A 27,816-nucleotide genomic window follows, 5' to 3' on the forward strand; every position below is an offset into this window, starting at 1 on the left:
CTGTAACCAATCAGATCAACGTTTGATCGTATATATATAAAAAAAATCAACGTTTGATCGTCAACCAGTGGATCTCTGAGCGAGTGAGTGGAGGCGGGGCTCATTTTATTTGCATATTCATAGATGATATTCATATTCAAAAATGCTGGGTTGTTTTAACCCAATTTTGGGTCAAATATGGACAAATTCAAACATTGGGTTAAAAATAACATTTAAAAATGTAACCCAATAGCTGTGTTTGTCCATATTTGACCCAAAATTGGCAACAAGATATATTTTCAAGATATTTTAAGACATGAAAAAAATAATTAAAAGCAAAAACGTTTAAATATATCATTTTGGTGATCAGACATCAGTTTTAAGGGATACAATTATTAACTGCAGCCAGGGGAACATTTCACAAGTTATCAAATTGTAATTTCTTACCAGAGGTGATTAAACGAATCCAGATCATGCCTTGCTGATATAAAACAGTGTGTTCGGTTAATAATTCTGTTGGCGTACCTCAAGGTTCAATATTGGGACCTTTATTGTTCCGTTTCTGTATTAATGACCGGATGTTTGGACATCTACTGTTCATCTTCAGATGTGTGCTGATTTTACAGTTAAATTATATACAGAAGAAATATCAATGGTCAATATCTAATTGGTTAATAAAGCTTATATCTTAATGTTGGTAAAACTGTATGTATTTGTTAAATAGAAATCCAGTTAGAAAATGATCATTAGTCCAGGAGTTTAAATTTTTATGCATAATAGATTCAGAAACTTTATTTTAAGGTTTCATTGTTACAGTGTAATGTATACTCACCATAGAGTTCAGATTAGACACATAATTGTGCTTTATTTACTGTTATTACTACAGAATATGCAACATATAATAAGGACCGTTAAATTAATTGTTACCAAATAATATCATTTAAAGAACTTGTTTCTTTTTCTTTATTTTTATTAACTGATACTAATAAAGATTGATTAATACAGTAACATGTATTGCTTATTAGTTGATGCATAACCTAAAGGGACCTTATTATATAGTGTAACCATAAAAATGAAAAAGAAAAAGAAACGTTTACATTTCCCAGCGCTTTCGTTCAATTAACAGGGAAATTTCACATGCATTAAAATATCAGTTTTAATGTTATAAATGAAATGCATTTCCAGCTATGAAGCAATACATAGCCATTATTCAGCTAATCATCCGAGATTATCAGTGCATTTAAATAAAAAATATTCCTGAATATTAATCACCTTCTATATGAAAACAATAAAATAAGACAAGATTTCAGTTGCAACATTTATTCAGAATGATATACATATAAAATAATGGAGAATGTGACCGCAATGATTCAGCTTATGAATATGAGGAATGCATAAAAACACGTGACGGTGAACGCTTCATACGCAGGTGCGGATGACACGGGAAGATCAGTCATACTGTAATAATAATAATATTTCCCCTGAATATTGAAGAGGCACTTTCTTTCAAACCACTTTAACCGTTGAAACGAAGCCGGCAAAACCTCTGATTCGCGGAAAAAATCATTTTAATTTCCACAAGAATTAATGTTTAACACTGCTTTTGCATTTAATGTGAATCGGCGTTTCCAAACAGTCATTCTGACGTAAATCAACAAAAAAATGCCAATTAATATTCATTAAACAGATTCATATATTCACTTTATTGTTTGCTGGTCAGATTTGATTTAAACTGCTCCAGAAACCACAATGTCCGTACGTGTTTTTGGTTGTAAACCTTTCAAGTTTACGGCCTTCGTTTGAGCAGGGAAATTAATCTCTGACATATCCTTCGGATCCGTCGGCCATGGAAGAAAAGCTAAACAAACTAGTGCTGAGAAACCATTCATCACATCCAAAATAAGTTTGTGTTTACGTAATGCATGTGTGTGTGCTGTGCGTAATTATTTTGTATATATAAATTCACACACATGCACGTATATATTTAAGAAAAATGTGTTATTTATATATAAAATAAACTATTTATACACATGCAAATATTTCCCAAATATATAAGTGCATGTGTGTGTATTTAGATATGTAAAATAATTATACACAGTGAGTACACACACACAAGTTATGTAAACTCATTCACTAAAAAAAACAAAACAATATGCAATAAAAGCAAGATTTTTTCTTTTTCTTCAGTCAGCTACACGTACTAAACAAAGCCAAAACCTGACGATAAACTCGCAAAGGCCACAAGCGAGATGAAACGAGTTGAACCATGATCTCCTGTCATCTTTATTCGAAACAACTACCCCTTTAAATCATAAAAAACAAAACCAAAAGATAGTCTGAGTACGCGTTCAGCAACTCCTTTCCTGTGCTGAAACGCAGAATTAAATCCATCCTCAGCCCTTTTTCTGAGACGCTCGTGTATGTGAGTCTGAAGCGTTGGCGTGTGCAGATGCTCCTCCCACCCGCTCAGCCGAGGGCAGCGATTGGTTGGTGTGTTTAGCTCCGCCTCCAGAGGCAGACGAGCTGATTGACAGGACCCCAGCGCTCCGAGTCTTCCCGTCAGGAGCGGACCGTCCCCTTCAGATACCACATCCCTCCCAGACTCATACAGCACTCCTATTACACACACACAACATTACTGAGCGTCAGCATTTACATGACACACACCGTCAAATCTAATTCCAGGACTTTTTAAAGGAGTAAAAAAAACTTTTGCTGATAATTTACTCACCCCCATGTCATCCGAGATGTCCACGTCTTTCTTTCTTCAGTCGAAAAGAAATTAAGGTTTTTGATGAAAACATTCCAGGATTTTCTCCATATAATGGACTTCAATGGGGTCCAAACGGTTCAAGGTCCAAAAGACAGTTTCAGTGCAGCTTCAAAGGGCTTTAAACGATTCCAGACGATGAATAAGCGTCTTATCAAGCGAAACGATCGCTCATTTAATAAATAAATTAAAAAGTTTACGTTTTATAAGCTTAAATGCTCGCCTTGCTCTGTTCTGTGATGAGCGTTTGTGACTCCCCTGTTCGAACTCGTTCATCAAAACGAACGAATCCTTTTTCAAGTCATGACTCGAAGGGTCCTAGATAAGACCCTTATTCATCGTCTGGAATCGTTTAAAGCCCTTTGAACAGTTTGTAGTTTGCACTGAAACTGTCTTTTGGACCTTGAACCATTTGGACCCCATTGAAGTCCATTATATGGAGAAAATCCTGGAATGTTTTCTTCAAAAACCTTAATTTCTTTTCGACTGAAGAAAGAAAGACATGGACATCTTGGATGACACGGGGGCGAGTAAATTATCAGCAAAAGTTTATTCAAAAGTGAACTACTCCTTTAAGCACTACTTTTTTAAGTTTTATTCCAAGAACTACAATCAGAGATCTCATTTAACCAACAATGTCTTTCTTTATTATCTTTTAAATCCTAAAAAAAGGCAAATAGATGTATACAAATATACTAACAAAACAAGATGGTTCAAACAGAACACATGCAGTGAATGCGGTAACTTTAACTATCCTATGACCAAGACATCGCTTTCCTCTTCAAAACTGATTTTTTCTCTCATGAATATATGATTGACTGAAGAATAAACGCTGTATCATACACTTGGAGATGTATATGAGCAATATCACACTCATAGCCATGCCAAAAGCCTCTATATCTATATCAGACGGACTGCAGCTTTAATTTAATGTGAAAAGATTGTTTTATAATAAATTTCAATAATTCAAGCACTTTTCAAGTACTACTTCATCAATATGTCTGTTTTCCAGGCTTCATTTCAAAAAGTCAGATTCAACCACTTTAAGCTCCTTGTACGAACCCTGTAACAACAGAATCAGCTAAGTGTGTGTGTGTGTGTGTGTGTGAGCGCTGCGTCGGCACCTTGAGCAGTCGATCCACATCGGCTTTGGTGACGGCGTCCCCGAGCTCCTGCGTGAGGCGAGTCTGGATCACGTTTCTTCTGACGCGATAGTTCTTCATGAAGATCTCGAACAGAACCTGCCGGAGCTGCGGAGCAAAGACAGCCGTTCACACACACACACACACACATCTGTAAACACTAGAGCCCGACCGATAAAGGATTTTGAAGGCCGATACCGATACAAATATTTTTGGGTTTTAAAATCCGATATTCCGATATATCGGCCGATATTTTATTTATTAATTTATTTATTTATTTAAACTGGACATGATAGTCAGAAATTTTGTCATGCTTATTTGAGTTTAGAGAACTGATGGGGATGTTCTTTTAATTGTTATTCAATGTATGTCTCGTGACCAACTCAACGAGTGTTGCCAACAGGAACGGTGTAGAGCGCCCTCTGGTGGACAAACTATACAACTCCAACACTCATGACATGGTTCAAGCATGTTTCGTCCGTTTTTATTTTATTTTTGAAATATTCATTTATCGGCTATTATAAATACCTAATATCAGCCGATAATATCGGTCTGCCGATATATCGGTCTGGCTCTAGTAAACACACACACACCACTGCAATCCTTTGCGCACACAAGGGCTGTCAATCTTCCTCTATAATACTATTCAAACTCCAATCCTTATTTTATTTAATATTCGAATATTAAATGCTAAAATTTATCCTATTATTAATATTTACGACATTACACATGCTTATGGGTCGCCAATGCCACTACAGCTTGTGGTTGTTGTTGCACGATCGGTCCACTAGAGGGACTTCTAATACACATTTTATTGGTTTTGAATATGGTCGAAGCGCTTCCGATGGTTTTCGGCTTTCTGAAATTCGGAAACTTATATCGTTCTTTTCAGTTCAACTAGACGGTTCCAACAAGCTCGATGCACACCGAATCCGTTGAGATATTGGTGTTTTTCGCTTCACAGGCGCTTTTTACGTCGTTAAACATTTAAGCTACCATTTTTGACCAGTGTTACAATGACACACCGTGGATAACGTGCACACTTGAGTTACGATTCAAAAACGTTATTGTTCATCAGACGAAACAAAGGCATTTCATTTTCACATGCGTGTAAGCCAAAGCGGCGAAAAGGCAAGATTGCATATAAAATATATTTTTAAAAATATACATAAAAAGCAATATTCGAACAGTAACTTCAGCATTCGAATAGTATTGATTTTTTTTTAAATTCGAATTATATTCGAATTTCGTAAACGCTGGACAAATATTACGCTATAACAGACAACGACAGAGACGATATCAGACGGTTCAGAAGATGAAGATTCCAGTCGGACACACACACACACACACACACACACGACAGACAGTGTGAAGATAAAGAATGCAGTTCACACCTTGTCGAAGGTTTCTCCGCTCTCCCACAGGCCGAACACCTTCTGTTCATCCGCTGTGGATCCGCTCTGAGGAGGAAACTACACACACACACACACACACACACACCCTTAATCCAATAAGCTTCAGGAACAAAGGACTGAAGCACATCTTAAATCAAACATTATCTTAAGGAGGAACAGACACGGACAATAATGGACTTAAACCGCAATTAAAGCCACAAACAAACAAAACAAAAACCAAACCAACTGAAAGATGAACTCTCTGATGCTAAATGATTTGTACTTCAAAACAATATATTAACATGCCCGCTGGTTTTATTTAATCAAAAATGTGTATTCTGACTTTGATTACCTTTGGTTATTTTTTTGGGGAACCAAATCATAACGTCTATTTAGGTCATATTTTTATAACCAAACTCCAGTGTTCTGGGAAACAAACATTGCAGGAAATCCTGACAAACATAAAAATCTCAATAACATATAAACAGGACATACATTTAGAATTATGGAAAATTGCCTTTTTTTGTAGTGGGCATCATGCTGGAGAGGGTTCAATTATATTGTATTAAATATGGGAAATTACAAAAATGTAATTTATATAAATAATATATATTATATATATATATATATATATATATATATATAAATATATAAATAATATATATATATATATATATATATGTGTGTGTGTGTGTTAGTTTTTGTGTGTATATTTTATGTATATATATATATATATATATATATGTATGTATGTATAAAATATAATATACACACATATATATATTTGCTATATAAATAATATATATATATAATATATATATATATATATATATATATATATATATATATATATATGAAGAGTTCAGATGCAAAAGCCTCTAAATGCCATTTGAAATTTTCTTCTTTAATGATGATTTTTATCAAACTTGTATATGTAAGTTCAGTGATTTCACTTAAATAACAATTAATAGGTAATTATCATTGCCATTTAAGTGAAATCACTGAACTTAAATATACAAGCTTCATAAAAATTATCATTCTAGAAGAAAATTTCAAATGGCACTTAGAGGCTTTTGCATCTGAACTCTTCATATATATATATATATATATCATATATGTGTGTGTTAGTTTTTGTGTGTATATTTTATGTATATATATATATATATATATATATATATATATATATATATATATATATAAAATATAATATACACACATATATATATTTGCTCTGACGAAGCTTAAAATGATTCTCTACCAATTCTGAGGAACCTTTATATTCACCAAAATTTTAATAAAAAATAAATAAAATAAAAATAAAATAAAAAAACATTTAAAAATATTTACGTCAAGTCTTTAAGAAAGTAACAGCCAAATGAATCACCATTAAGTCACAGTGATGTAGCTTAGCTTCATCTGTGCTAAATAAATAAAGTGTAAAATCATACTAGTGACTTTTAATTCGGCAGAAGTTTAATATCGATGCACTTGATTCATTTTCGAATCAAGCAATATGGTTTATTTAAACCGAGCCGTCTTTTATAAATCTGATCAAACTAAAGCCTTTTCGGAGGCAAGAAGGGGACGGCACTCGAGATTAACACGAGATCGGCAGGAACCGTGTGTGTGTTCGGGTTATCAATATTGTGCAGAAGATTAAGAGATGCATGTTGATCAGTTCGGCAGAAGCGATGCACATGTACTCACAGGCACCAGGATCTGCTTGCACTGGCTCTGGAGGATGGCTTCGGTCAGCATGCGGTCGGTCACGTGACCGTACACCGAGTGGCCGCTGGGTAAACTGGCCAGATGCAGGTTAAACAGACGCTTGACCTCGCTCAGGCACAGGACGTGGTGTTTCCTGAAGGTGTTCTGCACGAACTCCTGCAGCTCCAGGGTGAACGCGTGCGCCGACGCGTGGCCGTTGTGAGGGTCCGGGGAGCCGGAGGCGGGGTGACCGTTGAGCGAGCCGTTCGTGAGCGGGCCGGACGTGTCCATGGGCTCCTCAGAGTCACTCACCGGCTCCTGCTTGACCCGCACGTCCCCCGGGGGTCGCGACCCCTTCAGTCTGCGGGCGTCCAGCTCTCTCTGCAGGGCGCCGTGGGTTTCTCTCGCGTTCTCGCGCGCCGTTTTCACGCGCTGGTCTCCGCTGACGTGAACCGGATCTGTCGTGACACACACATGTGATGAACTACAGACTAGTGTGTGCTGATGAATTATTTGAATGCTTTTATTCATCAGGGACGGATTATGTTCATTATAAAGTTGCAAAAGTTTCTATTTCATATAAATGCTGTTCTTTTGAACTTTCTATTCATTAAACAATCCTGAAAAATCGAATGCATCACGGTTACTACACACATATGAAGTGTTTTCAACATTGATAAAAATCATAAATGTTTGTTGAGCATCAGATCCTCATATTAGAGTGATTTGTGAAGGGTCATGTGACTAATGATGCTTTGATCACAGGAATAAATTACACTTTACTGTATATTCACATAGAAAACTGATGATTTACATTATAATAATATTTCACATTTTTACTGTATTTTTGATCCAATAAATGCAGCCTCGGTGAGCAGAAGATTTCTCACAAACAAAAAAAAATGACCAATCCCAAACTTCTGAACACTAGTGTTTATATAGATCTACACACACACTTTTATTATTATAGAGAACACAAGTAAAGGTCAGAACATACCCATCTGAGCGTCCTTTTTAGGCACAAAGTCATCTTTGGAGATGTTAAACACCTTTTCCAACCTGCAATAGAGTGTTCATTTAGAAACCAGGAGACTGAGATTCTCATCTGTGTTTAAAGAAGTAGTTCACTTTAAAAAAAACTTTTGCTGATAATTCACTCGCCCCCATGTCATCCAAGATGTCCATGTCTTTCTTTCATCAGTCGAAAAGAAATGAAGGTTTTTGATGAAAACGATCCAGGATTTTCTCCATATAATGGACTTCAATGGGGTCCAAACGGTTCAATCTCCAAATGAGAGTTTCAGTGCAAACTACAAACAAATCTTTTTTCATGTCATTTGGTTCATTCGATGAACAAAATGAACGAGTTGACTCAGGAAAAGATTTGTTCATTTTGATGAACAGGAGAGTCACGAACAGAACAGAGCAAGGCGAGCATTTGAGCTTATAAAACTTAAACTTTGTTATTTATTTATTAAATGAGTGATCGTTTCGCTTGATAAGACCCTTATTTATCGTCTGGAATCATTTAAAGCCCTTTGAACAGTTTGTAGTTTGCACTGAAACTCTCATTTGGACCTTGAACCGTTTGGACCCCATTGAAGTCCATTATATGGAGAAAATCCTGGATCGTTTTCATCAAAAACCTTAATTTCTTTTCGACTGAAGAAAGAAAGACATGGACATCTTGGATGACATGGGGGCGAGTAAATTATCAGCAAATGTTTTTTGAAAAGTGAACTACTCCTTTAATATCTTGAATATTCTGTGTTATTCATTAAGCTAAAGGCCTTGAATAGTCTTGTATTTTATCCGTTCATTTTCCTATAGGGATTTTTAAAAAGCCAACCTGCTATGAGTAAAAACACATTACAAACTTTGATTTGAAGCAAAAAATAAATAAATAAATAAGTATTTGAATTGATTGAAAATCTGACAAAAAAAAAAGAACTATAGTCCCATAAATCACTGCATATGACGTTCAAAAAAACCAAAAAAAAATCTGTCATTTGCAATGCTAGTGTGCGGTTCTCTGATAGGTGGAGATTTCTCTGCAGAATCATGGGTAATGTAGTTTATCCACCAGGAATTCAGCTGTTAAATATGATTAATGCAGGCTGACAGCGACAACTAAAGCAAATAATATCAATTAATTAAAATAATTAATAGTATTTTAAATAAACTGTATTTTATTTTCAAAAGCCTCCCGTGGACAGGTGTTGAAAATTAGCATGTATGCTATAATCACTAAAAACAAATGCATATGGCTCGTCCAATGTAATTGTATGTTCATGTCAAATAAAGATATAAATAAAAAAAATAATTAACAACCTCATAGCTTTCAAGAAGTTACGTAACGGAGAAAATGAATGGGATTTAACTTCCAGAACAGAATATTGCGCAATATTTACTTTCTTCCATGAAACACAATGATTTTTACTGCCAAACCCAACAGAATTTTAATGCATCACAGCGCTAGGACAACATGGGCGGATCACATGACACAAATGCTCGTATCTGTATTAAATATCTCGTGTGTAAGAGATGACTCATACTTGGACTGGATGCCGAGCCAGAGCATGTGCTGCCGCTGAGCCACATCTGGATGCTTTCGGATGAAGTCCTGATCCGTGGGCAACAGAAACTCCCAGCCTCGGTTTACTCGAGGGGCCGACATCTGCTCCAGGAAGTCCTTCACGTCCTCGGGAGGAAGCTGGAATCACATGACCGACATCAACATCAATACCACATGCTGAATAACATACATGACTGATTAATGCACACACACACACACACAAAATTCATAATTAAAGTGCATACATCTAGATATAGCTCAGCAAGTGTTCATGCTTTCATGCTTTCCCCATCTTCTGTTCTCCTCAAGTACTGACCTTTATGATGGCCGCGACCTCTTTCCTCATCAGGGTTCGCTCTAGAGTGAATCTCCACATCTGAGAACGCAGAGATGAAATGAGGAAATCAACAAACGCTTTGACAGCAGCACTTATTATATAGCATGATGTCATGATACCATCCAAACCAGCACCCTCTGGGCTTCTTCTTTGTAAATGGGTTACACTTAGCTTCCTCCCGGTCAAAAACGGACGAAGCCTTAAAATTTAACTTTACTTCTTCCCAGGATAACCATTCAAATATATGTTTGTTCTATAATATTTTCTGATTATTATTTAGAATTTTTAATGATACTTTGCATTAATTATATAATTTTTATGAGCTATTTTTTCCATTAGAATTAATATACATATTTTTATTTTATATATTTTTTTTTTCAATAAATACAACATTTCACATCAAAATAGAGTGTCAGCTAATAAAAAAATAATAATTCAAGTAGAAGAGCGCCACCTAGTGGCTTTAAAAAATAGTTACATGTGTGCAATGTCCTGTACAGCTTCATATAGGTAATACAACAAAAGTCACCAAGTTTCAGCCCGATCCGATCAAGCAAAAAAATTAAACATTTCAAAACGTAACAGTTTTCGGTCATTTTTGACCGAAGAAGCCCAGAGGGTTAAAGTGAAAATCCAGCTTTTAAATGTTTATTATAATGTAAATAATCTGCTTCTGACAGTCTCAAAAACACGCTTTGAAATCGCTGGTGTTTCTGACGTCACAAACCACCTTGTAACCAATCAGATCAACGTGTGATCGTCAACCAGTGGATCTCTGAGTGAGTGAGTGGAGGCGGGGCTCATTTGCATATTCATAGAACCACGAATACTAAATGAGGCAAGGGTGTCGAGTTACATTCAAGATATTTTAAGGCATGAAGATGTCATTTTGGTGATCAAAGACGAGTTTGAGATGTAAACTACAGGGGGACTTTAACCCCTTAAGTGTCACCCCCCCCCCCACCCCTTTTTTTGAATATAGATGAAAATGCACATTTCGAACTTAAATGGTTGTAATTTAAGAATGCTCTGGAATATAGACGTAAAAATGGTCTCGTTTTAAAGAAGACATTTGGCAGATTTTTGTAGAAGTGAAATAAATTAAGAATGTGAAACAGAAGAAAAGTTATAGAAGTTTGAGTTTATGAAAATGTACAATATAAAAAATTTAATTATTCATATTTTATATAAAATATATATTTTCAAAACCGGGCAACTCTAAAACTGCTAAAAAAATCAAAGCCAAAAATCTGAATAAGTTGTGTTTCAAATTTTAGGTTGATATCTCAAAAAAATGAGCTTTCAGTGAGATTTTGTTTGGGCGCAGTACCAAACTTTTTCACTAGGGCACAACCAGACTCCATTACTGCCCATATAAGGGCGCCTCCATTTCCATATGAAATAATAATTATTATAATTATAAAATAATTGAATGGAGGCTTTCTTTTGAACTCTTGGCATGAAAACAAACAGGTTTCTACCCTTCTTTCATGATTTTTCATGTTCATCACAATTTCAAAATAAAGGTGAGTATGAAAGTATGAAAGAGTATGAAAATATTCTTGTTGCAAATTGATAAATTAAGGCTCCCCTGTAATATATTTTGAAAATCAATCACCAAATATGAAAATAAGCTTTCAAATGATATATAGTTTGTCAAGATTAGTTTAGGTTTAGTATAGGATAATACTGTTTTAAAAATGTAATGGATTTGGGCCCCCCGGTGGGCCGTGACACTTAAGGGGTTAAGCTAATGTACATATTAAAGCTCACCACAAAGTCTCGGCCGCGACAGAGCACTTCAGCAGGAACGCCGCTGTGTGAACTACAGGTGTTTTTGGGATACAGCACGTCACTGGCAAAGACAAATCACAGGATTTAAGGATTTCAGACGAGATAATTTATCCCCAACGGACATTTAGACGTTAGAGCAGCATAAATAAGACAAAAATACTATTGCAACAATGTATTCCGATGATAAATTATGTAGTGAGACCAAAAAACATAACATGTATATCATTAAATATAAATGAAAAAAAGATTTAAAAAGTATATGGGTAAATATACTCGCTTAAAAAATTAAAACTAAATTCCACTGTAATGTGAGAAGCCTGACCTCTTTACGACCCAGTTTCCCTGGACCAGCAGCGCCACCTGTTGAATGCATCGCAACACTGCGGTCGAGTCCGTCCCCGACGCCAGCAAACCCATCAGATTAGCAAACGGCATTACCTTCACTGCCAGACACAGAAAAACATCGGGAACACTGCGTTATTTAGTTTTCTGTTATATATATATATGAAGAGTTTGGTTCCAAAACGCGATAAACGCCATTTAAAAAAAAAAATGAGTTACTGCTAAAACCTGGCTTTTCAATACCGACCAGATACAAAACAATGTTTAATTTTTACGTAAAATGGGATATCCGCCGTGCTGTTATTATGTAATGTTTTCTCCCTTTCTTTCCAAACCGTGACAAACGCCAGTCTCCCTTTTCTGCAAAATGCCACATATCCGCTAAACCAATCACAACGCACCATTCCACGCGATGTAAACAGTAACGGCAGCGCTTTAACTAACCCGGCTTCCTAGGTTTTCTCTATTTTGTCCTTTCGATCAACAAACAAACAAAAAAATGAATAATTTTGACAGCATTGGTGAACCTGCGGAGGGTAAGGCATCCTGCATGGGTAAACGTGACATCGAAATCGAATCGTGAGGAAGAAGATGGACTCGGGAGGAGGAAATGCCGGCTGTTGCTTGTTCTCACACGACAGCATCAAACTTCTGACACACTGACCCCCAGAGGATCTTTTGGAAAACTTTCAGTTGTTTTATTCAAAGTCAACGAAAACCGAGCAGGACCGAGCCAGTTTACAGCTGATCGCCGTCAAAAAAGTTCAGCGGCGACGTCCCAAGGTTGACAACAGCGATATCGTTAGATCATGCTTAATAAATCATAATTCATGATGATGTGCTCGTCTTAGTTAATGTTTTAATTAAGGTTTTGTTCATCCATGAAGTCATGAATGAAAAACGTTGAACTGTTAAAAAAAACGTTGTTAGTTCCTGATGATATTAATATTTATCCATTTATCCATGAACCCTTAAAGTATTACCGAATATTGTTATATTAAAGCAATGGATTTATACTATGCACAAGAAATTCAATGTGTATAAAATCTTATTTTGATTAATTGCATTTTGAAAAAAATTAATTATTGCATTTATTGCATTTTGGGGGGAAAAAAACGATCTGTTTTTATAATAAATCTTTGGAAATCAAAACCTGGCTTTCATTTTTTATTGTTATTATAACCTACAAATGCTATGTGAAAATTTGAAACCGAAAACAGTGGTTTTCATCTTCCCATTTTCTTGCTAAAGAAAACACAGTTTTACTCAAATTCATCAAAATGGATTTATAGCGTTTTGGAACCAAACTCTTCATATTTTTCCCGCTTAAACACTGTAGCGCATCTCACTAGATATGACAATCACAATTAATAATAAAGCACATAATAATGCTACAATGTTGACCAAATTTACCAAATAAAGAATATGCTAAATGTCTACTCTCAGATTGTTAAATACACCTCTCAAACCGACACCCGTGACCGCAATCCCTCGACACTCGTGATCAAACGCTAACATGAAAGATTGGAAAGTCTCTTTATCTGGATGTACTGTGTGCACTAGCGCTGCGAGATTCATCCAAATGAAACCGCACGTGATTTGGCAACGGCTGCGATTATTTTATGCGCAGTTTGTCAGTGAAGAACGGCTCATCGGTAGTAAATACTCCATCTGAACACCAGAGGGCGACTCACACACACACAATAACACACATGACTCCAGGAAACCCTATCGGCATCACACTCTCTGTATCTGAATAAACAGAAGATTGAAACGCATTGATTGATTAAACGCGACTAATAAACACACGACTGCCTTATTCTGAGTCTGAGCTCAGCTGTCCCGATGAAGTGAGTTTGGAGTAAAGCGTGTTATTAAAGGTCATCTTTCGGTGTACAAGAGGTTCATAAATGCGTCTCCTGTCTGGAAAGCTGTTTGACTCGTGTTGCTTTTTCAAACGCATGTTATAAGCGACCCAAACTGAGTGAGCCGCGTTTACTGAGCCGTGCTTCACTGACACGCTGCACAGAACTGATAACCACAGCCTTCGCCATTTCATAACCGCGATAATCCAAAACTATTTAAGTGCGATTTCATGTTTCATGTGAATTGGGATAAATCGGACATAGACAATAGCGTTCAAGCTGACCGTTCTTCATCAGCGTCTTGACTTGATCCCCCAGAGGCAGCGTGCGGAGCTGGGCCATGGAGAGCACGTTACTGGGACCCGTCGGCTTCACGCTACAGAACCAGAGACACAACAACATCAGAAAAGTCTAAAAATTAAGGCTGTGCAAAAGTTAATTACGATTAATCGCATCCAAAATAAAAGTCTCTGTTTACATGATATATTTGTGTGTGCTGTATATAATTATTTTGTATATATAAATACACACACATGCATGTATATATTTAAGAAAATATGTTATTCATATATAAAATATTTATATAATATAGATTATGTATTTATAAATATATACAGAATTTAACCGCAAATAATTCTTAAATATATACATGCATGCATAGGTATTTATATATACAGCACACACAAATATATTATGTAAACACAGACTTTTATTTTGGATGCGATTAATCGCAATTAACTTTTGCACGGCCCTACTAAAAATCAAATCATACTTAGCCATAATGAACATTGTTATTTATAAAGCACATATTAATAATACTACAATCAATGTTGACCATAGTGCTACAAACAATAAAACATGAAAATATAACAAACACAGATAACTAGACGAATACCAAGATCTTGGTCGGTGTGACCAAACATTATATCACAGTAATTTTCAAAATGATACCGGTTTCAATATGAACACATTTTCTGCTGATTGGGAGAGGAAAGACTGCAGTAGATTGACACAGAATGCCCTGTTTTACTGTCACGAGTGAATATTGTAGAAAAATACCACACGAGTATTACACACGAGCCACACAAAACTGATGCTGTTTACAAAGAGGTCCAGCAGGACACTGCATTATCAGGAAAGATTCAATGAAAATAACATCGAAAGACTCTCAGTTCCCTTCAAATACATTCATATAAACACACCCGCGCCTCCTTTTGACTTTGAAACGTGCAGTGCTCATGTTTATTCACCGATGTCACCGAGTCTTTTGGAAAATCTATGTGTGTCGGGAACCAAAGTATGGGAAACACTGATATATAATTTGACAGCTATTATAGAAAACTTTAGCTGATAATTTACTCGCCCCCATGTCATCCAAGACGTCCATGTGTCTTTCTTTCTTCAGTCGAAAAGAAATTAAGGTTTTTGATGAAAACGATCCAGGATTTTCTCCATATAATGGACTTCAATGGGGTCCAAACGGTTCAAGGTCCAAAAGACAGTTTCAGTGCAAACTACAAACTGTTCAAAGGGCTTTAAACGATTCCAGACGATGAATAAGGGTCTTATCAAGCGAAACGATCGCTCATTTAATAAATAAATAACAAAGTTTAAGTTTTATAAGCTCAAATGCTCGTCTTGCTCTGTTCTGTGATGCGCGTTCGTGACTCTCCTGTTCATCAAAATGAACAAATCTTTTTTCGTGTCATTTGGTTCATTCAACGAACGAAACGAACGAATTGACTCGGAAAAAGATTCGTTCATTTTGATGAACAGGAGAGTCACACACACACAGAGCAAGGCGAGCATTTGAGCTTATAAAACTTAAACTTTGTTATTTATTTATTAAATGAGCGATCGTTTCGCTTGATAAGACCCTTATTCATCGTCTGGAGTCGTTTAAAGCCCTTTGAACAGTTTGTAGTTTGCACTGAAACTGTGTTTTGGACCTTGATCCGTTTGGACCCCATTGAAGTCCATTATATGGAGAAAATCCTGGAATGTTTCCATTAAAAACCTTAATTTCTTTTCGACTGAAGAAAGAAAGACATGGACATCTTGGATGACACGGGGGCGAGTAAATTATCAGCAAAAGTTTTTTTTAAAAGTGAACTACTCCTTTAATTATAGTTTAACCTGTCCATCTTCACACAGCTGTGCATCACCAGTGAAGATTGAAAAGACCCTCTAAAACAGTGATTACACAACGGTATCGCGGTATATTAAAATTCATATCATAACAAAAATAAACACCGGTGTTCGGTATGAACTGGTACACCACAAGATTTCACTGCGTCCTAAAGAAAGTTCCTCTACTTACACTTTCTCTTCAGCCAGAGGAGGCATGAGCATGGACAGGTATTCCCTGCGGAGAGAACACACACACACACACACGAGATGAGCACCGAGAGTGAAACATCACGGGTAAAATCAAGTGTTTATCAGTCTATGCACTAACTTCGGTGTTTTCACCAGCTCCGTGTTTTCTGTGGTGTCCATGGCCTGGCAGTAAAGATACTGGCGCTCATGCTCAGAACGTCCGTCCTACAGATGCAAGCAGAATAAATGAAAATGCAGCCATTATACAATATATATATATGAAGAGTTCAGATGCAAAAGCCTCTAAATGCCATTTGAAATTTTCTTCTTTAATGATGATTTTTATCAAACTTGTATATTTAAGTTCAGTAATTTCACTTAAATAACAATTAATAGGTAATTATCTTTGCCATTTAAGTGAAATTACTGAACTTAAATATACAAGCTTGATAAAAATCATCATTAAAAAAGAAAATTTCAAATGGCTTTTAGAGGCTTTTGCATCTGAACTCTTCATATATAATATACTAGGGCTGGGTAATAAATATCGATTTCTCGATATTAAACGATTCTCATTTTTCCGAACCGATATCGATTGTTAAATCTCAAGAATCGATTAGTCATCCTGTTTTATTTGAATGAATGGGACATTGTACCGCGGCTGCGCGCATCCAAAAAAAATCGCAATAATCTTTGTCCTTTGTTACTATTGATATGAAACAAAGTCTCAATTTTTAAATCACGTCCATTTTCTTTAGAAATTCAAAAACATAAATAGCGTTTTGTCGCTGTGGCGTGAGATCGCTCTGGTGAAGCAGCAGCGCTGATCTCTCTTCCGGCTTAATAATACCAGTCACAGCGCCAAATAAACATGAATGAGCATCTGAAAGTGTGTTAAAGATCGAGTACAACTTATCTAAATCCCTATCATGTCACATTGATTCACTCAATCAGCGTTTCAACCGTGGAAAGACGTCAGTTAAACAGCTTGTAATCAATGTATCGTCATATTTACCTCAGAAAACCCACATAAACTCGTTAGTCAGCTAGAAAAAAATAACTCTAGAGAGGAGCATTTTGCTAAATATATACACCATATTACATATGCATTATAATCTTAATGTTCTTCAATATTTAATGCATATTTGAATAAATCTGGCAAGTTTTTATGACAGCCACCATTTAAATGTTTATATTTCATATAATCTTCATATTATAAAAATAAATAAAAGTGTAATTTAAGTGATTCAGTCATTATTACCTTCATATTAGGCTAATGAAGCCTATAGGCTACAACTAGACTCCCATAGTTTACAGCATTAGTTCAGAGATTTGATTCCCTTGAGAAAATTTGCCGTTTATTGTAACTGATATCCAAAATAATCGATATTGAATTGAAATCGAATCGAATTGTGAAATTTGTCTCAATACCCAGCCCTATAATATACATAAATAAAGAACATGCAGGTATTCGGTAATGCTAATAAATCACCGTAATGAACATGCATGTTATTGTTAGTGGACACATTAATAAATGCCGGATTACTGAGATTTTTAGAACGCTTCTTATCCAGGAAATTAAAGTCCCCGGTGTTTTTAATCCGCTTTAACACACACCGTGTGTAAGTTGATAAGTGGACAGCATTGCTGAGTATTTCCTCCTTAAAACTGCAGTGAACCAAAGACAGTCTCAAAAACACGCTGGTGTTTCTGACGTCACAAACCACCTTGTAACCAATCAGATCAACGTGTGATCGTCAACCAGTGGATCTCTGAGTGAGTGGAGGCGGGGCTCATTTGCATATTCATAGAACCGTGCATACTAAATGAGGGAAGGGTGTCGAGTTACATTCAACGTCAGTCAAGCGCGGGTCATGTGATCAGACTCACCTTGAGCCCGTGGTAGTGCAGGTGAACCCAGGGTTCCTCAGCCTGTTTCTTCTGCAGGAACTCGTAGGACTGGATGCGGCGCTGACGGGCCTGTTCCGACTCAGGGCGGGAAAACCTCACCTGTTCAAACGCCAGGTGAACCATGAGACCAAAGAGCACCACACACGGACTGAGCGCATGTTTAGTCTGATTATATATGTGTGTAGTCCAGTGTTTCCCAACCCTGTTCCTGGCGGCACACCAACACTGCACGTATTCTTTGTCTCCCTAATCAAACACAACTGATTCAACTCATCGGCTCATTAACCCATCTGATTATGAGCTGATGAGTTGATGTGTTTGATGATTAGGGAGACGCGCAGTGTTGGTGTGCCGCCAGGAACAGGGTTGGGAAACACTTGTGTAGTCTTTCTTTACAAATGGCATGAAGTCTTACAGTGATTTGTTTAACGTCCTCTTCTGCTTCATCCTGAGAAGAGTCTCCAGCTGTAAACACACACATTCGTTAGTTAATAACAATTAACTAATGTATCTAACATAAGCCATGTTTCCATCGACACGTTTTTATCCGAATTAAGTGATATCGAATGAAAAAAGCCTTATGGAAACAGTAAAATTCGATGAAATTTCATGAAAATCGACTCAAATGAAATACGTTCGGTCTCATCGGATTTTCTCTTGATCGATATGCGGTAAAAGCTGATGGAAACGTTATTTGCCGAATTAATAATGAATTGCGATTAAGTTTTATGCCCTTTTATGGTTGCAACACGTCAGAAGACAAGTTCAGAGTTTTTTAACCGAATTTCAGATAATTCGATTGACAAGTGGATGGAAACATGGCTATAGAGACCAAAAGAGTAAAAAATACAATTAAAAACCTTTTTGAATAATAACGATGATGTGTACGCTCACATACATACATTTAATTTGAATGGAAAATATGTTATATACAGCACATTTTTAGTCATTAAATATGCTTTAATTTATGCATTCACTATTTAATTTCCGAGTCAAAACGTGAACCTTTAAATGTAATGCAAGTCGCTTTGGAAAGTCTGACAAATGCATAAATGTGAATTAAATATTTTCTTGAAAAAGACACAATATTTTCTCAAAACCATTAAAAAAAAAAATCATATTCATGTTGTTTTTTAGGGCTGTGCAAAAATTAATTGCGATTAATCGCATCCAAAATAAAAGTCTGTGTTTACATAATATATTTGTGTGTGCTGTATATAAGTATTTTGTATATATAAATACCTATGCATGCATGTATATATTTAAAAATTATATATTTAAGAATTATTTGTTAAATACATAATCTATATTATATAAATATTTTATATATGAATAACACATTTTCCTAAATATATACATGCATGTGTGTGTATTTATATATACAGCACACACAAATATATTATGTAAACACAGACTTTTATTTTGGATGCGATTAATCGCAATTAATTTTTGCACAGCCCTATTGTTTTTATATCAACTTAGCACATCTTTATTATAAAGACACTATTATTAATAGTATTAAAATAAAAATCTTCTAATGTGAAATCAAAAAAACTTTACAATAAGGTTATATTGTGAACCATTTTTTACCCAGCGTCCCTACCTTCATTGGCCGCCTCTCTTTCTCTATGTTTAGTATCAGCTTTATCCAGGTATGTGAAGCTGGGTCTCATCTGGAGGATCCCCTGCAGTGGCGTGAGGTGAAGCTCTCCTGCCAACACACACATCACTTTACATCAGTGCTTCTCAGTGTTTTGGCACGGGAGATCAGCTAAAGCCAGTTCAAGAGCGCGACTAGCGGTTAGCAAATCGTTGAGCTCGCCGACAGGTCAGGGTGTTGTCGCGTGCAAATCGCAAGGGAATCAACCTCAGTGATGTCATGAGCTACAGCCAATCATATTTATCCATTTATTCTGATGCTGTCTGTGCAATTATAAAGTCCATATGCATTTACATGTTTCAGTGATTTCAGGAGGAAAGATAAAGTCTTTAGTGTTTTATGAATTATGAAAATAGCCTTTTCCTATTACAAAGTTTGTAAAAGAATTTGAATATAGCATTTTTTAAAACCAATTCATTTTATTCAATTCATTTATTTCTGCCACATATAAGGAAAAAAATCATGCTTTTGGACATAATTATTCCGAAAGTAGAAGGAATGATATACTAATCATGTTTATGAGACGAAATGTCAAAATTATGACATACTAAGTCATAATTAAGACATTAAAGTCGAAATTATGACATTAAATCAAAATTATGATTTAAAAGTAATAATTATGACAAATAAAAAATTACAATTATGACTGATAATTTCAACTTTTTAATTTCTAGTCAAAATAATGACATAAAGAGTCAAAATCTTGAGTGTGAGGTTTAAATTTTATTTTCATATATTTTGACATAACTTTGTCATAATCACTGGCTTAGAGTTAGAGTATGTCATAATTATGATTTACCAAAACATGTGGCAGAAATGTCAAATGTTTTTCTCTTACAAATTTGCACATTTAAAAAAAATTTAATATTGCATTTATCATTTACGAATAAAGCACAGATTGCTTTCAAAAGGTTCACTTCCTGCGAAACCGGCGCAAAGCTTGAGTACTGCAATAACAGCAGTGTCCGGGGGAGCCCAGAGTTTGTTCTCTACACATAATACATTACCTTTGTGAAACACGGCTGCGGCGTAGCGGGACGTGTTCGTGGTCGCCTGGATCGAGGAGAACGCTTGCTTGTCCATCATTTTCCTTTAAACACAAGGAGAACATTCAAACTTATAACACCAAAGATTGAAATGTGTGAGTGAGTGAATGAGTGAGTGAGTCAGTGAGTGAGTGAGTGAGTGAGTGAGTGAGTCAGTGAATGAGTGAGTCAGTGAGTGAGTGAGTGAGTGTGTGTGTGAGTGAGTGAATGAGTGAGTCAGTGAGTGAATGGGTGGGTGAGTGAGTGAGTCAGTGAGTGTGTGAGTGAGTGAGTGTGTGTGTGAGTGAGTCAGTGAGTGAGTCAGTGAGTGAGTCAGTGAGTGAGTGTGTGTGAGTGAGTCAGTGAGTGAGTGAATGGGTGAGTGAGTGAGTCAGTGAGTGTGTGAGTCAGTCAGTCAGTGAGTGTGTGAGTCAGTGAGTGAGTGAGTGAGTGTGTGTGTGAGTGAGTCAGTGAGTGTGTGAGTCAGTGAGTGAGTGAGTGTGTGAGTGAATGAGTGAGTGAGTCAGTGAGTGAATGAGTGAGTGAGTGAATGAGTCAGTCAGTGAGTGTGTGAGTGAGTCAGACACGTGAGTGAGTCAGTGAGTGAGTGAGTGTGTGAGTGAGTGAGTCAGTGAGTGAGTCAGTGAGTGAGTAAGTGAATGAGTGAGTGAGTCAGTGAGTGAGTCAGTGAGTGAGTCAGTGAGTGAGTGAGTGAGTGAGTGAGTGAGTCAGTGAGTGTGTGAGTCAGTGAGTGAGTGAGTGAGTGAGTCAGTGAGTGTGTGAGTGAGTCAGTGAGTAAGTGAATGAGTCAGTGAGTGAGTGAGTGAGTCAGTGAGTGAGTGAGTGAGTGAGTGTGTGAGTGAGTCAGTCAGTGAGTGAGTGAGTGAATGAGTGAGTGTGTGAGTGAGTCAGTGAGTGAGTGAGTGAGTGAGTGAGTGAGTGAGTCAGTCAGTCAGTCAGTGAGTGAGTGAGTGAGTGAGTCAGTGAGTGAGTGTGTGAGTGAGTGAGTGAGTGAGTGTGTGAGTGAGTGAGTCAGTGAGTGAGTCAGTGAGTGAGTAAGTGAATGAGTGAGTCAGTGAGTGAGTGAGTGAGTCAGTGAGTGAGTCAGTGAGTGAGTCAGTGAGTGAGTGAGTGTGTGAGTGAGTCAGTCAGTCAGTGAGTGAGTGTGTGAGTGAGTCAGTGAGTGAGTGAGTGTGTGAGTGAGTGAGTCAGTGAGTGAGTCAGTGAGTGAGTAAGTGAATGAGTGAGTCAGTGAGTGAGTGAGTGAGTCAGTGAGTGAGTCAGTGAGTGAGTCAGTGAGTGAGTGAGTGAGTGAGTGAGTGAGTGAGTCAGTGAGTGTGTGAGTCAGTGAGTGAGTGAGTGAGTGAGTCAGTGAGTGTGTGAGTGAGTCAGTGAGTAAGTGAATGAGTCAGTGAGTGAGTGAGTGAGTCAGTGAGTGAGTCAGTCAGTCAGTCAGTCAGTCAGTCAGTGAGTGAGTGAGTGTGTGAGTGAGTGAGTCAGTGAGTGTGTGAGTCAGTGAGTGAGTAAGTGAATGAGTGAGTCAGTGAGTGAGTCAGTGAGTAAGTGAATGAGTGAGTCAGTGAGTGAGTGAGTGAGTGAGTCAGTGAGTCAGTGAGTGTGTGAGTCAGTGAGTGAGTGAGTGAGTGAGTCAGTGAGTGTGTGAGTGAGTCAGTGAGTAAGTGAATGAATGAGTCAGTGAGTGAGTGAGTGAGTCAGTCAGTGAGTGAGTGAGTGAGTCAGTGAGTGAGTGAGTGAGTGAGTCAGTGAGTGAGTGAGTGAGTGAGTGAGTCAGTCAGTCAGTGAGTGAGTGAATGAGTGAGTCAGTGAGTGAGTGAGTCAGTCAGTCAGTCAGTGAGTGAGTGTGTGAGTGAGTCAGTCAGTCAGTGAGTGAGTGTGTGAGTGAGTCAGTGAGTGTGTGAGTGAGTCAGTCAGTCAGTCAGTCAGTTAGTGAGTGAGTGTGTGAGTCAGTGAGTGAGTAAGTGAATGAGTGAGTCAGTGAGTGAGTGAGTGAGTCAGTGAGTGAGTCAGTGAGTGAGTCAGTGAGTAAGTGAATGAGTGAGTCAGTGAGTGAGTCAGTGAGTGAGTCAGTGAGTAAGTGAATGAGTGAGTCAGTGAGTGAGTGAGTGAGTCAGTGAGTGAGTGAGTGAGTCAGTGAGTGAGTCAGTGAGTAAGTGAATGAGTGAGTCAGTGAGTGAGTGAGTGTTCCTCACGTTGAGTAGACGTTGGTGTCCTCAGAGGTGGTGCCGTCCACATTAAGCGCGATCTGTTCTCCTTTACTGCGACAGTAGTTCGGGCTCATGGTGTCCATCGCCACCTCGAGCTCCACCTGGACCAGCGAGAGAAGAAGAGGAGGAGATCTGAGCTTTAACAGGAGACCTGAGCAGGACTGACTTGAGAAACGAGGAGTGGAGACCAGCTTACTTTCTGCTGCTTGGGTTTAATCCTGGCTGTCAAATGAGTGGCGTTATCGTAGCTCATAGTTGCAGGACGCACTGGGTACTAGAAGAAGAAACAGTTAAAAACAGATTTAAGAACCAATGAAAAATAAGTTGTGTAACTAGTGATAGACCAACACACATTTTATGATGAACAAACACTTTCTGCAAATTAAGTTATTGAACAAAAAGAGGAATTAAATTAATCATAAGTGTCAGTAAAGACATTTATAATGTTACAAAGGATTATATTTCAAATAAATGCTGTTCTTTTGAACTTTCTATTCATCAAAGAATCCTGAGAAATAAAATTTATCACAGTTTCCACAAAAATATGAATAGTTTTAACCACTGATAATAATCATAAATGTTTCTTGATCATCAGATCATCATATTAGAGTGATTTCTAAAGGGTCATGTGACACTGAAGACTGGAGTAATGATACTTTGATCACAGGAATAAATTACATTTTTCTATATATGAAGAGTTCAGATGCAAAAGCCTCTAAGTGCCATTTGAAATTTTCTTCTAAAATGATCATTTTTATCAAGCTTGTATTTTTAACTTCAGTAATTTCACTTAAATGGAAATAAAGATTACCTATTAATTGTCATTAAAGTGAAATTACTGAACTTAAATATAAAAGCTTGATAAAAATGATCATTTTAGAAGAAAATTTCAAATGGCATTTAGAGGCTTTTGCATCTGAACTCTTCATATTCACATAGAAAACAGATGATTTACATTACAATAATATTTCACAATTTTACTGTAATAATGCAGTCTTGGTTAGTCTTATCAACCTTAATAATAATGACCCATAACCTTAATAAATGTAGTTGTGAAACCAACAACTAGCCTAACTCATATCAATTTCAAATACTGTTCAAGACAACTATCAGTAATAAAATAAAAACAAATACAGGTAATCAAATTACAAGGAAAAGCACAAATACAACAGAATAAAAACATACAAATAAAGTAAACGCTGCTTTTCAAGTAATTCTAACAGTAATTTTCAGAAAGAGAACACGTAAAATAGCACTGCATACTGTAAATTAACCCTTATTAAAGTTATTCACTCAAAAGCAGAGTGTTTTTCTTTGTCTTTTGTTGTTTGATTAACATTAAAACAAAAAAGCACAGCAGGTTTATTAGGCTGCCGTCACTTTAAGAGCTGCACGGACCCAATATAATGTTACATGTGCATTTCATTATTCCTCAGCTGTTCACTTCATTTAACAGACTATACGGTGTACAGCGTTTCCATTAGCCTTCAAATTGTGTAAATAGAAACTGTGTATTATAAACATGCCCAATGGAAACATTTTTACTCTTCTAAGAGACGGTTTTCCAGGCACTTCGAGAAAGGAATATTTTGCAAAACTGCAATAAAAACAGTTTTTTCACCCGACATACCTAACAGATGATTATTGTTTAAAGAAGTATAGACAGAAGATGAGAGAGATTTATATATTAAACTCATAAAAGACAAATGAATTATGGGAATATTAAACAAAGAAATGCCACAATTTATGAAGACCTTGAAGCAGAAATGAGGGAAACTCCTCATATGTGCCGCACACATGTCATTAATGCTTGGAAAACACACCTATATCCCCTTTCATTGAACATAATGGTGATATACATAAACATACCAACATCCACGGCCATGATTTTTGGAAAGACTTATCACGAGAGGGAGAAAAATGACGTTTTAGTCACATAACAGCGGTTAATGAAACGCCATTTTTTTGCAATAGTCTTTTATCTACATTTACAAAATATCATTTGCAAATCTATAAAGGAAACACAGCTTATGTTTACTAGGACCGGCATATTTGATGTCATTTTGTGTGAATATGTTCGTTTAAGCTCAAGACGACGTGAAAGAGACTTAAATTCAGTCTGAGAAGCGGCTTTCTGGGTGCGTGCTTAAAAACATGTGCAAATGATAAACATTCGAGACGCATCACTGGCCCAACATTACATCTTGCATTCTTACCTGGAACAAATACAGCTTCTCCACAAGACTTCTGGCCAGGTACACGTCAATCTAACGAGAGAGAGAACACAGATCACATTAAACACATTTCTTTAAATTATATATTTAATATTTTGACTTATTTATATTTAAATTATAGCAAGTACACACTCGGGCACCAAACTCGAAAACACTTACACACTGAATTCTAAATTCTTCACAGAATTTTTTTAAATGTTCATAAACTGTTCTATTTTTTCTAATTTGTACAATTAATTTAATTTGAACATTTTTATGCAATAATATTTTACTATTTTTATGTCTTTCTAATTATTCTATGTTTTCCGAGCTTTAGCAATATTGTATGATGTGCCATTTTGAATTGAATTGAGAGAGAGAGAGAGAGAGAAAGAGAGAGATGATGATAGATGCACAACAGTGACGCTGCAGTTTGATCATCCTGGAGACGTTCGCTTCAACATGTCCATATGTACCTCTTGTATAATAGGATCGTCATCGTCTCCGCTGGCCATGATGAAGACACTGGTGCTGGAACACTCCAAACCTGGAAACAAGAAACACCAAAACATGTGCTAGTGAACATATGGATCAAAACACAATACTGGGTCTCAGTTTATTGCAAATTAAATTGTCTATTAGAGCTGGACCGATATATCGGCAGGCCGATATTAGGCATTTTCTTAAATATATAAGGCAATGTCGGAACTAATTATTAATATATTTATCAGAACTTTAATATACTTTAATGTTCCTCTGTTCTGTTGTGGCAATTGAAACAAGTTTCTTTTTAAAATGCATTATCATATTATTTTAGTTAAAACTCATAAATAACTACAAATAACTAATGTTAGGGAAATCTGTTGATATTTTGTTGCGTGTTTTTGAAATAAAAAATAATAATAATAATATCGGCTGATATTGATAGGATTTTAAAACCAACAAATATTTGTATCGGCCTTCAAAATCCTTTATCGGTCGGGCTCTATTGTCTATGTTTCCAACAACCCAAGACCACTATTGTGTTTTGACCCATATATTGTGGTAATAAATATATATGTATAATCCTAGTCAGTCACGTGCATTATTATACATAAATACACTTATAGATAAATAATTATATGTAATAGCTATGTCATATAGACTATAAATATAACCTTTTATTTTAAGATACACTTATATATTTCATGCATCGTTATGAATATTTTGGCCGATACCGATGATTATATTTAAAACAGGATTACTGATATATATATATAGTGGCCAATAAATGTAGATGTTTATGGAATTTTTGAGGGCCTGATTACAAGAACAAAAGTCTCACCATTAAAGCCAAGTCACAAACACAATTTTAATGAAGTTCTCATTATAATTATATAGACTGGACGACAGATTTGCGCTGCACACATTGCACTTTACTGTATTTTCTTTATTTTTATTTTTTTAGTGATTCTAATCATATTTCAAACAATTCAAAACTATAATGTTGGACATGCGCATCTGAAGTGTCTCAGCTGAAGGAATTAATACATTTTATCAGCTTTAATATATCGGACAAATTATCTTATCGGCCGATAACTACATTATATCGGCAGACACTGATATGGTGACTGATATATCGTCCATCCATATATATATATATATATATATATATATATATATATATATATATAGCCAGGCTTATGTAATCTACTCATTTGTAACTGTCAATCAATCAATCACTGTTAGTCATGATAATAATTAGCAGGCAACGGTTTAGTGAATGACGCAAGGGCGAGCAACACGATAATGACGGCCAATAACTTTAGCAGCATACACGAAAGGTAACGTTACATTAAATTAAAAGTGAAAAGGTGAAAAAACAATCCATGTAAAGGGAAAGTGCCGGAGTCAGCAAACGATCAACATGCTAGCATGCGTTAGCAGCTCTTCAACATCACGACACACCGATCACGGAGAATACCACAACAACTGCAGTCTGTGTGTGCTTATATACATACTATTTGTGAGTATGAAACTTTTGATAGCTTCTACATTATCACTGCCAGCACACACACACAATCACACACACACCGAGGCCTCGGCTGATCCACTAAACCAACAAAACACTGACGGTAAAGTTGAGATCTGACCTGTGATTCAGTGGCTGCTCGTGCTGTGAACTCAAAGCTCGTTTAGCTGTTTATGTGTGTCGCTGTTTCTACTGCCATGTTTCTGATCACTGCAGTCAGACAGTCAGTCAAACAAACACGTGGGGAGGAGCCGTGTGCGCTCTCCACTATCCCAGCATGCACTGCGGCCGCGACTCACTGGCCGCGTCACAAATCCCGCCCTACAGTAGTGTACTGTAATTTTCACCATTGTCCAATAATATCACAAAAAACATTGATGACCAATTTATGTTGTTTTGGAAACATGTTTTATTTGATATTTGGGAGAACAGTAGAATTAAAGCACAATCGGAATTATTTAATTAATTCCATTCTTTTAATGGCAAAATTGTATGTTCATAAATAAATGCCTGTGTGTTCATAAATTTTCCTGTAAAAAAACTAATT

At 36.5% G+C, this 27,816-nt stretch overlaps 1 protein-coding gene across 1 annotated transcript; it reads right to left on the reverse strand.

The window, feature by feature from the left end:
* Positions 1-1,283: 1,283 nt before the first annotated feature.
* polr3e (polymerase (RNA) III (DNA directed) polypeptide E) lies at positions 1,284-27,551 on the reverse strand. The gene is made up of 21 exons (XM_039653811.2): positions 27,391-27,551; positions 25,735-25,805; positions 25,262-25,312; positions 23,242-23,319; positions 23,031-23,146; positions 20,803-20,885; positions 19,739-19,846; positions 18,551-18,600; positions 18,115-18,234; positions 16,364-16,449; positions 16,226-16,270; positions 14,190-14,281; positions 12,021-12,141; positions 11,678-11,759; positions 9,884-9,943; positions 9,548-9,705; positions 7,990-8,051; positions 6,993-7,450; positions 5,286-5,363; positions 3,874-3,999; positions 1,284-2,595 (listed from the first exon to the last, which is right to left on the reverse strand). Exons 2-21 carry the CDS (start codon positions 25,771-25,773, stop codon positions 2,539-2,541), a joined length of 2,070 nt encoding a protein of 689 aa, XP_039509745.2. The 5' UTR covers positions 25,774-25,805; positions 27,391-27,551; the 3' UTR covers positions 1,284-2,538.
* Between the last annotated feature and the right edge of the window lie 265 nt (positions 27,552-27,816).

The sequence above is a fragment of the Pimephales promelas genome, chromosome 17 (assembly GCF_988280905.1).
Source record: "Pimephales promelas chromosome 17, fPimPro1.hap1.1, whole genome shotgun sequence".
NCBI lineage: Eukaryota > Metazoa > Chordata > Actinopteri > Cypriniformes > Leuciscidae > Pimephales > Pimephales promelas.